Source organism: Salmo salar, chromosome 24 (genome assembly GCF_965601325.2).
Source record: "Salmo salar chromosome 24, fSalSal1, whole genome shotgun sequence".
NCBI classification, from domain to species: domain Eukaryota; kingdom Metazoa; phylum Chordata; class Actinopteri; order Salmoniformes; family Salmonidae; genus Salmo; species Salmo salar.
The window spans coordinates 28,199,459-28,214,580 of NC_138314.1; the positions used below are offsets into that span (position 1 = coordinate 28,199,459).

Below are 15,122 nucleotides of genomic sequence, written 5' to 3' on the forward strand. Positions count from 1 at the left end.
ACTCAAAACTCACTATATGCTTTGACCAATTCCCCGGGGGTTGTAAGGCCCCGGTTAATAGAAGAATTCGACAAAGTCCCAGAAGTCTGCAAAAGGTTAGTTCTTTATTCAGAGAGCTCTGCCAATCATACAAACACATATCCTTTTATACCTTACATTTGGTCATACCATATGTCATACCCCTTACAAATGCCCCTTTTCTTTAACACTGTCAATGCTTATTTACAAGTCTTCTCCAACACATACATTGCTTATCATATCCTGCCCCATGTTCCATAATCTACTGCAAGCCTAAAGGGTTCTCCCCTCCCTGGGTGGGGAAACCGACTTCCTGTTATCAGTTTCACAGTGGTCACAAGTTGTCTGCCACAAGCTGTCTGTTAACAGTTCCTCTTTTCCTTAAATGTCTCCTTTATATTGCTAAATAGCAAAGTCTTAACTTGTTAACTTGTCCTATGCACACACATTAGGGAATTAATCTTATAATCACCCAGTTATACATTTTCAGGGTGGAATCATTTAGTCATAACCTTAAACCTATAAATTCCATTATCAAACAACCATTATAATACAATACAAGCATTTAACATAATCTTGCAATTTTCCACGACAGTGTGTGCCCAGCTCTGAGCAGTTTGATTGCGTGCTGCTTGCAAAATGTGTCTATGAGTGATTGTTTGTTGTGTGTGTTTTACTCTGCAGTCTCTCTGCATTCGGTGAGCCTGTGTGTACTGTACAGGCTGAGTGAGAGAGTGCGTAGCTGGGATCGCCTGTATGTCTAGATAATCTGTTTGTTTATAAGAGAAATAAAGAGAAAAATATGAGAGAGAGAGAGAAAGATACGAGAGAGAGAGAGAGAGAAAGATGAGAGAGAGAGAGTCTGCGCTCAGTGCTGGTGTGAGGCTTGCTGAGGAGTGTTTTCACTCACTCCCCCGCCTGAGGGACTGCTGTGGAGCTTGCACCACCCCCTCACAGCCCTCCCAAACACACACACACACATAGCTACAGCCACACATGCACGCAAGCACACACACAGCCACTGCAATGCAGGAAGGAGCTTCCCTCAGACCTGCGAGGGAGAGACACCAATCACTGCTTGGCTCTCATCGAGTGAGCTGTGAAACTGGACCATTCAGGGAGGGGATCCCTCATTTCTCTCCATCTGCCTCTCTCTCTCTCTCTTTTTTTGCTTTGTGTGTCTCTGTATATCTCAATCAATCAATCAAATGTATTTATAAAGCCCTTCTTACATCAGCTAATGTCACAAAGTGCTGTACAGAAACCCAGCCTAAAATCTCTCTCTCTTTCTCTCTCAATTCAATTCAATTCAATTCAAAGGGCTTTATTGGCATGGGATTCATATGTTTACATTGCCAAAACATGTGAAATAGATAAACAAAAGTGAAATAAATAATCAAAAATGAAGAATAAACATTACACTCACAAAAGTTTCAGATGAATAGAGACATTTAAAGTGTCATATTATGGCTATGTACAGTGTTATAACGATGTGCAAATAGTTGAAGTACAAAAGGGAAAATAAATAAACATTAAAATGGGTTGTATTTACAATGGTGTTTGTTCTTCACTGGTTGAACTTTTCTTGTGGCAACAGGTCACACATCTTGCTGCTGTAATGGCACACTGTGGTATTTCACCCAATAGATATGGGAGTTTATCAAAATTGGATTTGTTTTCAAATTCTTTGGGGGTCTGTGTAATCTGAGGGAAACGTGTGTCTCTGATATGGTCATACATTTTGGCAGGAGGTTAGGAAATGCAGCTTAGTTTCCACCTCATTTTGTGGGCAGTGTGCAAAGCCCGTCTTCTCTTGAGAGCCAGGTCTGCCTATGGCGGCCTCTCTCAATAGCAAGGCTATGCTCACTGAGTCTGTCCATAGTTAAATCTTTCCTTAATTTGGGGTCAGTCACAGTGGTCAGGTATTCTGCCACTGTGTACTCTCTATTTATGGCCAAATAGCATTCTAGTTTGCTCTGTTTTTTGGTCAAATCTTTTCAATGTGTCAAGTAATTCTATTTTTGTTTTCTCATGATTTGGTTGGGTATAATTGTGGTACTGTCCTGGGGCTCTGTGGGGTCTGTGTTTGTGAACAGAGCCCCAGGACCAGCTTGCTTAGTGGACTCTTCTCCAGGTTCATCTCTCTGTAGGTAATGGCTTTGTTATGGAAGGTTTGGGAATTGCTTCCTTTTAGGTGGTTGTAGAATTTCTCTTTTCTGGATTTGGATAATTAGCGGGTATCGGCCTAATTCTGCTCTACATGCATTATTTTGTGTTTTATTTTGTACACCAGGATGTTTTTGCAGTCTCAATTTGGTGTTAATTCCATTTTGTGAATTCTTGGTTGGTGAGTGGACCCCAGACCTCACAACCATAAAGGGCAATGGGTTCTATAACTGATTCAAGTATTTTTAGGCAGATCCTAATTGGGATGTCGAATTGGTCCTGATGTTTAGGCCGAGGTTGGTATAGTTTTTTGTGTGTTCTAGGGCAATGGTGTCTAGATGGTATTTGTGGACCTTTCTCCCTATCTCTCTCTCTCTTTCTCCCCATCTCTGTCTCTCTTTCTCCCTATCTCTCTCTGTCTCTCTTTCTCCCTATCTCTCTCTCTCTCTCTCTCCCTGTCTCTCTCTCTCTCTCTTTCCCCCTCTCTCTCTCTCTCTCTCTCTCTCTCTCTGTGTGTCTCTGTCCTCCTCCCTCCCCTCCCCTCCCCTCCCCTCCCCTCCCCTCCCCTCCCTCCATCCCTCTCGTTAACAGGTCTTAAGCAGCTAGTACTACACACAGAGAAGTTGTGGGTGGAAGGAGGAAGATAAATAAAAGCATGTCCTCAACCTCCGCTACTCAATCCAGGGAGATGGCAACAGTGATGTTCTGTTTGTGGCTTCACAGTGCAGGTTAATGAGTGAGACCTCCCCCTCTTTGTCTTGGTAATCCAACCTTTACCCAATCAGCAGTAGGCCTATTTATTCCCTGGATACACCTGTATAATAATAGTTTCAATGGGCTAGATAACAAATTGTGGGTCTGTGGTTACACAAACCACCACATGTTCCTTTCAGCTTTTTTTTCATTGACTGTTTTATGGTGTGAGTGCATTCAGAACAAGCAATGATGAAAATGAATGACGCTCATTTGATTTCCAAAGTGTAATTGCATGCATTGTGTAGAGCAGTGTTTTCCAACCCTGGTCCTCCAGTACCCCCAACAGTACACATTTTTTATTGTAACCCTGAACAAGCACACCTGATTCAACTTCTCAACTAATCATTAAGACCTCAATGTGGGTGTGTTTGTCAAGGGCTACAACGAAACGGTGTACTGTTGGGGTACTCGAGGACCAGGGGTTGGGAAACACTGGTGTAGAGTGCAGTTACAGTATATGGTCCTTTACTGTACAGTGTAGGACACTTTATCTTTCAGCTAATGATCTGTGGGCCTGTGTAGGGTAAATTTTTGTTTATTAAATAGGTTTGACTATTTGTCTTTCTGCAAGGGCAACTGGGTTGCTTGTTGTTCCAAGATATCAGATTGTGTCAGAAATAGAATTGCTTCATGGTGTAACCACAGAGATCTGATGTTTTCACACACCCCTGACTTTATTGCCAATATGGACTCGCAAAATCATGCTTTTTTCATTTTTTATGTAGAGGAAGCAAAGACTAGAAGTGTCTCTCCAAAAAGTTTCACCCACAGCCAGTTCCACAGTCGGGAGGCAGAATGCTGTCAGCAGATGAGTGCTCCAGGCTCTGACCTGTAGCTACAACTGTGTGTGTTGCTCCCAGGCTTGTCCGATACGTGTGTGTGTTTGTCCCCGCAGGGAGTTTGCCAAGGAGCGTGAGCGTGTGGAGAAGAGGCAGGAGTTTCTGAAGCTTCGCAGGCAGCAGCAGATCGAGAGGGAGCTGACTGGATACCTGGAATGGATATGCAAGGCAGGTCAGACTGCCCTCTACTCCTTCTCGCTTATACTTTTAAAACTTTAACTTTACTTTAATACTTAAGTTTACTTAAATACTGCTTAAGATTTTGTTCAAGGGTTAGTTACAGGCAAATGTGAGTTGATACTATATGCAGTAATCTACCACACAATTTCTTATATCTAGCTATATGACCTAGAAATATACAGTATATTACCTTATGCTGACATAGCATTAGTCCTAGGGTTTTATGATATGTAATATTAAGTATGCTGATGGTTTGGAAATCTATGTGTGCGTGCGTGCGTGCATGCGTGTTCGTGTTATGGTGTGTGGCTATGTATTTGTTTCAGAGGAGGTGATGTTGGCAGAGGAGGACAAGCATGCTGAAGAGAAGTCTCCTCTGGATGGAGCGTGGTACAAGAGGAAACACAACAACCCAGGTGAAGGGTGTACTCGGGCCCTGAGTTAGGCTGCTCAGACCGCCTGATCTGATCAGGGAAAACTCAGGACCTTGGAGATGAGATTTGTCTGTGTTGTCTCCCTGTGTCTGCCCAGGACTGTCTTCCCAGGCTCCTCTCTGGCTGTGGCTATGTCAGGCTTTGGGCTGATGCCACCCACCCTCGCTGATCTAGATATTGTGCTGCTGCTTGTTAGCCCAGCACAGAATTAATCACAGCCCAACGAGTCTGAACCCACAGTAATTATGGGTGTTGGGGCAACATGTAAATTGGATTAGAACAGGAGAGAGGTGCACAGTGCTACAGTTCAGAGAGAGCCTGCCTGGGAGAGTGTGTGTGAGGGGGCTGTGTTGCCAGTCAAGTTTGAATGGTCTATTGCGCCAACAAGACCTAAGAGGCCTCTCATGAGATGCTGTTTCACAAGCTGTCATAAATGTGAAGGGTTCAAGTTGTGGGCTGCTTTTTTGAATGTAAGTCAGTTACCTGATGGAAGTACTGTATTAATAACCCTGTAGAGTCTAAGCCCTGTCTAAGCAGCCCATGCAAAAAACAGATATCTCTAGCTTAAACAGATGGATTTTGATGGGAATGTTTGTATTACAATTTCCACTGGGGCGTGGAAATTGTAGGCTAAGGGTTTTAATTCTCTGAGATCCATCAGTACTGCTAACCCTACAGTATTGTTCGAATGTGTGTTCAGTGTTAAAAAGAGCCAAGAAGAGCAAGAATGACCTGATCAACGCTGAGGAGGGCGAAGACCACTTCACTGACGTCTCATCTGTTGGTAAGGCCAATGCCCGTGACCTCTGACCTCTCAACCAACCTGTTAGCTTCCACACTGCTCACTGCTGTATACTGATCTACCTATGTACTGGCTGTCTCATGTCTCTAATGTCAGTCTCAACTGCAAGTCTGGAACAATCTTTTTTCAAACTGTCCTTCGATTGAATAATGGTGCATATTAAATCATTTTGTATTTTTAGCAGTTTGTCTTTTCAGCGGTATTGGGCCAATTGCCTACAATATGTATCAATTTGGGTTGAATACTATCCTTTATAACTAAATAAGTAACTACACTTCCTATTATTCCCATTATGTGACATAATGACTCTTGGTTTTGTCTATTCTGATAGACAAGTGACCTTTAAGAAAGACTAATGACAGAAGCATCGCAATAGACTCTCATCTCCAACTGCTCTCTCCTTCTTGGCGGTTGGTTGCTAACTACTATGTGTTTGAACTCCTCAGTCCTGCTGCATGAGTGATTATTAATACTCCTCAATTAGATCTGCATCACTGCACAGTAATTAAAGGGAAATTATGTGTTTTGGCTCAGTATTAGAATCCCATAAAAAGAGAAATGACAGGGAGAAGGAGAGGGAGATGGAGGGAGAGAGAGAGTGAAAAAGAGAAAGGAAAAGGACAAGCCTAACTTGGTACTTAGTTTATGATGCTTCACACAGAGTAAAATTTGGAGATGAAAATAGCCCAGGAAATTATGATTCTCCCTCTTCTCCTGGGCCACTAACAAGATGCTAATGAAACCATTTTTCACCTTTCTTTTTTTGGTCCAGCCCCACTAATTTAAGTTACAGAGGGTTTATTATGGCACAGGGGCTGGGAGATGTCGGAGAAAGGAGGAGGGCGGTGCACAGAGTTCTTTATGGTTGCCATGAACTAGCCAGGAGGACACTGAGAAGGATACTGTCCATCTGAACAATATGATGCAGCATTATTAAAGAGAAATGTAAAGAACAATCTGCAATTGGTCATATTATAAATGACCTCTAATTTACATAGAAGTTGCTGTATTTGGCATGCTATGTTGTGGTTTGTTTTAGCCATAGTGCAGATCTGGGGTTTATTAGCTGTAATTTTGTTATATTTCCTCTCATTGTGTCTAACAATGTTTGGAGGCTGTCCCCACCAAGTGAAAACCTTCAGGTCATCAAGTTACATTAAAATGATTTTAATGAGAAATACAGTATTGATGATTATGTGACTTTATGTCCAGTGTGTGTGTGCTGTTCCCCCCACTGCTCCCCCAGGGTCTCCGTTCACCCGGGCTACTCCCCCAGGGTCTCCGTTCACCCGGGCTGCTCCCCCAGGGTCTCCGTTCACCCGGGCTGCTCCCCCAGGGTCTCCGTTCACCCGGGCTACTCCCCCAGGGTCTCCGTTCACCCGGGCTACTCCCCCAGGGTCTCCGTTCACCCGGGCTACTCCCCCAGGGTCTCCGTTCACCCGGGCCAGCCTGAAGAGCAGCAAGAACGACAGTGCTTCCTACTTCCGGAGGAAAGAGAAGCGGCTCCGCTTCACCATCAGACGCCTGGTCAAGGCCCAGAGCTTCTATTGGACAGTCCTGTGTCTGGTGGGCCTCAACACACTGTGTGTGGCCATCGTCCATTATGACCAGCCTGAGTGGCTCACCTATGCGCTGTGTAAGTCCTGCCCAATGCCCCGCCTGCATGGGAGGGAATACTGTACATTATCATTGATTTCCCCACCAACACCAACCAAACCTGTCATTCTATTTATTTGTTGTTTGTACAATGCAATCTATAGTGTATTAGTCGTATTTAATCAGTGCCTTCACTTCAGACATCAGGGTGAAGACATATTTGACTCTGAATTTATCTGTGTGTTTTACCTCTCCCTGGCAGATTTGGCAGAGTTTGTATTCCTGGGCTTGTTTCTGACTGAGATGTCCATGAAAATGTATGGACTAGGACCTAGGAACTACTTCCATTCCTCTTTCAATTGTTTTGATTTTGGAGTGAGTGAAACTAAAATTCAATCAAACCGGCGCTGCTGAAAACTGTATTGTAGAGAATTACATTACACTGCATTGCATTAAGGAGAACCACATTTTAAGTAGTAATTCAATATACTCTCCTTCCAGGTGATTATAGGCAGTATTTTTGAGGTGATCTGGGCAGTTGTGAAACCTGGGGCCTCCTACGGCATCAGCGTCCTGCGAGCTCTCCGTCTGCTCAGGATTTTCAAAGTCACCAAGTGAGTGATCTGTTACGCTGTCATCCAAAACATGACATGATAACTTTACATGACACAATCTTATACATGTAGCGCTATCCTCTCCTTATTCGCCCTCTTCGTCCTTCTGCACTATGTCCCTGAAGGTACTGGAACTCTTTGAGGAACCTGGTGGTCTCTTTACTCAACTCCATGAAGTCCATTATCAGCCTGCTCTTCCTCCTCTTCCTCTTCATCGTGGTGTTCGCCCTACTGGGCATGCAGCTCTTTGGGGGAATGTGAGTCAACCTCCAGTGCCTCTCATAGTATTGAATTTAATTTAATTGATTTGGCTAACAGACACATACAACAAAATGTACAATATGGACCCAGAGGATATCACTTAAGTGTTAACCTCTATGGGCTATGTGGGACGCAAGCGTCCCACCCCTGGTACACCCAATCAACAACAGGTGAAATATCAAGAGCGCCAAATTTGAAAACAATTAAATGTCATAATTAAAATTTCTCAAACATACAACTATCTTACACCCTTTGAAAGATAAACATCTCCTTAATCTAACCACGTTGTCCGATTTCAAAAAGGCTTTACGGCAAAAGCATAAAGTTAGATTATGTTAGGAGAGTACATTGACAATAGCTGTGTGTAATGTTTTGTCAATTCAAAGACAGGCGTCACCAAAAGCAGAAAACCAGCTAAAATGATGCACTAACCTTTGACAATCTCCATCAGATGACACTCCTAGGACATTATGTTAGACAATGCATGCATTTTTTGTTCTATCAAGTTCATATTTATATCCAAAAACAGCGTTTTACTATGGCGTTGATGTTGAGGAAATCGTTTCCCTCCAATAACCGCCAGTCAAGCAGCACAACAAATTAAATAATTACTATTCGAAAACATTGGTAAAATATTATATTGTCATTCAAAGAATTATAGATTTACATCTCTTGAACGCAACCGGATTGCCAGATTTAAAAATAACCTTACTGGGAAATCACACTTTGCAATAATCTGAGCACTGCGCCCAGAAAAATACGCTTTGCGATACAGACTAACCGCCATGTTGGAGAGATCGAAAATACTATGTAAATAATCCATTACCTTTGATTCTCTTCATCAGATGTCACTTCCAGGAATCCCAGGTCCATAACAAATGTAGTTTTGTTCGAAAAAGCTCATAATTTATGTCCAAAAAGCTCAGTGTTGTTAGCACATGATCTATGCCAGCCGGACTTCTCGTCATGAACGAGGGGAAAAAAAATATTTACGTTCGTTCAAACATGTCAAACGTTGTATAGCATAAATCATTAGTGCCTTTTTTAACCAGAACATGAATAATATTCAAGGCGGACGTTTGCATTCTCTTTTAAAACGTTTTGGAACGAGAGTACCCAACATGAACTCGCGCGCCAAAGTCTAATCGGCCACCACCGTTCCAAGGCTCTTGTTCGCTCAGTTCTCACAGTATAAGACTCAAAACACTTTCTAAAGACTGGTGATATCTAGTGGAAGCCATAGGAAGTGCTCAACAATTAATAAGCCCCTGTGTGTTTCAATGGCATAGGCTTAAAGGTAATTCAACACATCAGGTATCCACTTCCTGTCAGAATTTGTCTCAGGGTTTTGACTGCCATATGAGTTCTGTTATACTTACAGACACCATTCAAACAGTTTTAGAAAATTCAGAGTGTTTTCTATCCAAACCTGAACCATAATATGCATATTCTAGCTTCTGAGTTGGTGTAGGAGGCAGTTAAAAATGGGCACATATTTTTTTCAAAATTCTCAATACTGCCCCCTAGCCCCAAGAGGTTTTAATTAAAACGCTTGTTTCCAAAGTGGTCATCGATGGTAAAAAGGTCCTGTCCAGAACACGCACTGTACTGTAATACCCATTAGCCAGTTGTATTATTGTTAGCATTACCATTTAGCTTGTAATGTAATATAGATGCAAGTTGTTTTTACTACATTACATTGTTGCTCTAGTACAGGTATTCCCAAACTGGTATTCCCAAACTGGTATTCCCAAACTGGGGTACCCCCAGGGGTACACGCAATGCTGTTGGGGGTACACCAAATAAAAAAATGTGACTCACATAAAGTATATATATGTGTATATGTATATATATATATATATATATATATAAAATCTTCACATTTTCAAACAGTCCATTTATGTTTTCCAATGGGGCTATACATTTGCGTGAGGTTATTTTCTCGCCTGAGTAGCCTCGTTTCACTGCCAAAAAATAAAATGAAACCATCTAGTGTTCAGCGAAATAAGATCACAATGTCAAATACAGGTAGCCTAGTCAAATAATTAACATCCAATCACATTAACCGTTACTCTCTCGTGGGAATTACACTAACGGTCCTTATGTAGCTGCTGCTCATTCTGTTGGAATGGATAAATTGGATAAATTATTTAAAAAAGTAGGGCCCGCGTCCATAGAGACACATACCAGCTCTACTGGTAGTACTGCTACTACCGGCAGTACTACACCTGCACCTGTCAACGACAAGTTGTTCTGCTTCCACGAGCACATCCAATGCTAGTATCAGTCATTTTACATTTGTTGTTAGCCAAGCTAGAATGGACACTGACAGTTGTGAATCTGATGCAGCCGAAGAGCTACTGCCCACTTACCCGGGAAAGCACCGAACAACAGACAGAGACGTTGGACCATCGAAGAGGCGCCGGAGAAGATGGCAGATGATTTACGTGCCTCCAGCCAATTGTGTTTTTTTGTTCGCTTATTTGCGTTGTATGTAACTTTTTTTTTCTTATTTTGTACATAAGGTTGCCACTACTGTCTCTTATGACCGAAAATATCTTCTAGACATCAGAACTGCAATTACTCACCAGTAAGACTAGCAGAATCCTCTTTTTCCTTTCCCGAATCTCTGACGAGCCCGACGCGAAGGATACGCTGCTTCCTCAGGAACAGGCCCCGATCCCCGTGATCTGCATGAAGAGGAGGCAGAGAAACAGGGCAGAAGGTCCGGCTGCCTTCTGAGAATTTGCAGGCGATCGAATAAACACCCACTTCCCTCCATTCTGCTAGCAAACGTGCAATCTTTGGACAATAAAATCGACTAGTTACGTGGAAGATTAAACTACCAACAGGACATTAAAAAATGTAACATCTTATGCTTCACGGAGTCGTGGCTGAACGACGACAACATCAACATACAGCTGGCAGGTTATACGAAGTACCGGCAGGATAGAACAGTGGCGTCTGGTAGGACAAAGGGCGGTGGTCTATGTATTTTTGTAAACAACAGCTGGTGCACGATATCTAAGGAAGTCTCGAGCTATTGCTCGCCTGAGGTAGAGTATCTCATGATAAGCTGTGGACCACACAACCTACCGAGAGTTTACATACCACCACAGTCAGAGGCTGGCACTAAGACAGCATTGAATGAGCTGTATTCCGCCATAAGCAAACAAGAAAATGCTCACCCAGAGGCGGCGCTCCTAGTTGCTGGTGACTTTAATGCAGGGAAAGTTAAATCTGTTTTACCATATTTCTATCACCATGTTAAATGTGCAACCAGAGGAAAAATAACTCTGGATCACCTATACTCCACACACAGAGACGCATACAAAGCTCTCCCTCGCCCTCCATTTGGCAAATCTGACCATAATTCTATCCTCCTGATTCCTGCTTACAAGCAAAAATTTAAGCAGGAAGCACCAGTGACTAGATCAATAAAAAGTGGTCAGATAAAGGAAATGCTAAGCTACAGAACTGTTTTGCTAGTACAGACTGGAATATGTTCCGGGATTACTCCGATGGCATTGAGGAGTACACCACATCAGTCATTGGCTTCATCAATAAGTGTATCAAAGACGTCGTCCCCACAGTGACTGTACGTACATACCCCAACCAGAAGCCATGGAATACAGGCAGCATCCACACTGAGCTAAAGGCTAGAGCTGCTGCTTTCAAGGAGCAGGACTCTAACCCGGAAGCTGATAAGAAATCCCGCTATGTCCTCCGACGAACCATCAAACAGGCAAAGCGTCAATACAGGACTAAGATCGAATCGTACAACACCGGCTCTGACGCTCGTCGGATGTGGCAGGGCTTGCAAACCATTACAGACTACAAGGGGAAGCACAGCCGAGAGCTGCCTAGTGACACGAGCCTACCAGACGAGCTAAACTACTTCTATGCTCGCTTCGAGGCAAACAACACTGAAACATGCATGAGAGCACCAGTTGTTCCGGAAGAGTGTGTGATCTCGCTCTCCACAGCCGATGTGAGTAAGACCTTTAAACAGATCAACATTCACAAGGCCGCAGGGCCAGATGGATTACCAGGATGTGTACTGTAAGCATACGCTGACCAACTGGCAAGTGTCTTCACTGACATTATCAATGTTTGAGTCTGTAATACCAAGAAGTTTCAAGCAGACCACCATAGTCCCTGTGCCCAAGAACATTAAGGTAACCTGCCTAAACGACTACCGACCCGTAGCACACACTTCTGTAGCCATGAAGTGCCTTGAAAGACTGGTCATGGCTCACATCAACACCATCATCACAGAAACCCTAGACCCACCCGAATTTGCATACCGCCCCAACAGATCCACAGATGATGCAATCTCCATTGCACTCCACAGTGCCCTTTCCCACCTGGACAAAAGGAACACCTATGTGAGAATGCTGTTAATTGACTACAGCTCAGCGTTCAACAGCTCAAAGCTCATCAATAAGCTAAGGACTCTGGGACTAAACACCTCCCTCTGCAACTGGATCCTGGACTTCCTGTTCACTCATTACTGCACTACTCCAACACCATCATTAAATTTGCCGATGACACAACAGTGGTAGGCCTTTGTTAAAGCAAGGCCCCTGAAATCTCGTGTATTTTCTGCGCTATGCAATGATATGGGCAGCGACCATATAACGCTTTTACAACAGGCAGAAATGCGCTTGTTAACAAGGGGAAAAGTATTGACACATTTTTTTTAATTGAGAGACGAGCTTAAAGTTTTCTTTACTGACCAAAATGTTCACTTGTCTGACCGCTTGCATGATGACGAGTTTCTCACACGACTGGCCTATCTGGGTGATGTTTTTTCTCACCGGAATGATCTGAATCTAGGATTACTGGGACTCTCCGCAACTATATTAAATGTGCAGGACAAAATTGAGGTTATGATTAAGAAGTTGGAGCTCTTCTCTGTCTTTCCATCATTGTATGATTTTTTTGTGTGCAAATTAACTCAAGCTTACGGACAATGTCAAATGTGATTTAGCGAAGCACCTGAGTGAGTTGGTTGCGCAATTATGCAGGTACTTTCCCGAAACGGATGACACACACAACTGGATTCGTTATCCCTTTCTTGCCCTGCCTCCAGTCCACTTACCGATATCTGAACAAGAGAGCCTCATCGAAATTGCAATAAGCGGTTCTGTGAAAATTGGATTTAATCAGAAGCCACTGCCAGATTTCTGGATTGGGCTGCGCTCAGTATCCTGCTTTGGCAAATCGCGCTTTTGAGACACTGATGCCCTTTGCGACCACGTACCTATGTGAGAGTGGATTCTCAGCCCTCACTAGCATGAAAACTAAATACAGGCACAGACTGTGTTGGAAATGATTTAAGACTGAGACTCTCTCCAATACAACCCAACGTTGCAGAGTTATGTGCATCCTTTCAAGCACACCCTTCTCATTGACCTGTGGTGAGTTATTCACCATTTTTGATCAACAAATAAAGTTTTATATGTAAGATGGCTAAATTAAGAGCAAAATTATTGATTATTATTATATTATTTGTGCCCTGGTCCTATAAGAGCTCTTTGTCACTTCTCACGAGCCAGGTAGTAACAAAAACTCACACTCATTATTATTTTAAATAAATGTATCGTATGGTGTATGTGTGTGGCAGGCTTACAATGATGGCAAAAAACAACATTTGAAAGTGCTCTAACCCTGGTGCTAGAGGGGGTGCTGGAGCTGGAGGTTGAATGTTTGAAGGGGTACGGGACTATAAAAAGTTTGGGAACCACTGCTCTAGTATTATGGAAAGCAGAGTGAGTAACAGTGTGGATGGAGTAGCAGTATGGAAAGGAGAGGTTTTCATTACTCCGCTCTATGAATTATTGATCCCACTCAGAAACAGAGTAGATGGTCTCTCTGTTTTTCAGCTTCAGCTGTGATAATAATAATAATCCATTTAATGCGAAAACACTCCAGTCATGTGATCTAAATGCACAAAGCGCAGGCAGAGAGGACATTATAAACAAATAGATGCATGCAGCTGATCCAGAGAGAAATTAGGCTTGGCATGCCTTGTCATGTGAGCCTGAGAATATGAACTACAGTAGAATCACTCCCTTGCTGACATAATGGAAGCAGGATTTGTGTGTTGTTCAGGCTCTTTCAGTGCAGTGTTCAGTCAGGCTCTGTGTTGTTCAGGCTATTCTAGTGCCGTGTTCAATCAGACTGTGTTGTTCAAGCTATTTCAGTGCAGTGTTCAGTCAGTGTGTGTGTTTTCAGGCCCTTTCAGTGCGGTGTTCAATCAGGATATGTGTTGTTCCGGACCTTCCAGTGCAGTGTTCCGTTTGTGTTGTTCATGCTCTTCCTGTGCAGTGTTCAGTCAGTCTGTGCTGTTCAGGCTCTTTCAGTGCAGTGTTCAGTCAGTGTGTGTTGTCCAGGCCCTTCCAGTCCAGTGTCCAGTCTGTATTGTTCATGCTCTTTCAGTGCAGTGTTCAGTCTGTGTTGTTCAATCTCTTTCAGTGCAGTGTTCAGTCTGTGTTGTTCAGGCTCTTTCCGTTCAATGTTCAGTAAGGATGTGTGTTGTTCAGGCTCTTCCAGTGCAGTGTTCAGTCAGAATATGTGTTGTTCAGGCTCTTCTAGTGCAGTGTTAAATCAGGCTGTGTGTTGTTTAGGCTCTTTCAGTGCAGTGTTCAGTCTGTGTTATTCAGGCTCTTTCAGTGCAGTGTTCAGTCAATCTGTTGTTCATTCTCTTTCAGTGCAGTGTTCAGTCAGTGTGTGTGTTTTCAGGCCCTTTTAGTGAGGTGTTCAATCAGGATGGGTGTTGTTCAGGCCCTTCCAGTGCAGTGTTCAGTCAGTATAAGGTGTGCAGGGCCTTCCAGTGCAGTGTTCCATCTGTGTTGTTCAGGACCTTCCAGTGCAGTGTTCAGTCTGTGTTGTTCAGGCTCTTCCAGTGCAGTGTTCAATCAAAAATATACTAAGGACTAGTTGTTGTGAAGCTGCTTCACACATCCAGATCCAGCCAAAGCCTGACCCCTCAAAGCTGTTCAGGAAATACAGTACCATTCAACAGTTTGGACACACCTACTCATTCAAGGGGTTTTCTTTATTTTTACTATTTCCTACATTGTAGAATAATAGTGAAGACATCAAATTTGTGAAATAACACATGGAATCATGTAGTAAACAAAAAAGTGTTAAACAAATCAAAATATATTTTATATTTGAGATTATTCAAAGAAGACACCTTTTGCCTTGATGACAGCTTTGCACACTCTTGGCATTCTTTCAACCAGCTTCATGAGGAAGTCACCTGGAATACCTTGTCACAACACAACTGATTCCAGGTGACTTACTCATGAAGCTGACTGAGAGAATGCCAAGAGTGTGCAAAGCTGTCATCAAGGCAAAGGGTGGCTACTTTGAAGAATCTCATATATATTTATTTTTTGTATTATTTAAAAAAAAATGTTTAACACTTTTTTTGGTTACTACATGA

At 42.9% G+C, this 15,122-nt stretch overlaps 1 protein-coding gene across 1 annotated transcript in view; it reads left to right on the forward strand.

Annotated features, from left to right (window-relative positions):
* Positions 1–15,122, forward strand: part of LOC106585428 (voltage-dependent N-type calcium channel subunit alpha-1B) — a 109,863-nt gene that overhangs the window by 38,393 nt on the left and 56,348 nt on the right. Inside the window, exons 5-11 of the mRNA XM_082968380.1 lie at positions 3,836–3,951; positions 4,286–4,375; positions 5,094–5,177; positions 6,442–6,831; positions 7,054–7,166; positions 7,293–7,405; positions 7,531–7,662. Coding sequence (XP_082824506.1) covers positions 3,836–3,951; positions 4,286–4,375; positions 5,094–5,177; positions 6,442–6,831; positions 7,054–7,166; positions 7,293–7,405; positions 7,531–7,662 — 1,038 coding nt within the window. The remainder of the gene's footprint in view (positions 1–3,835; positions 3,952–4,285; positions 4,376–5,093; positions 5,178–6,441; positions 6,832–7,053; positions 7,167–7,292; positions 7,406–7,530; positions 7,663–15,122) is intronic.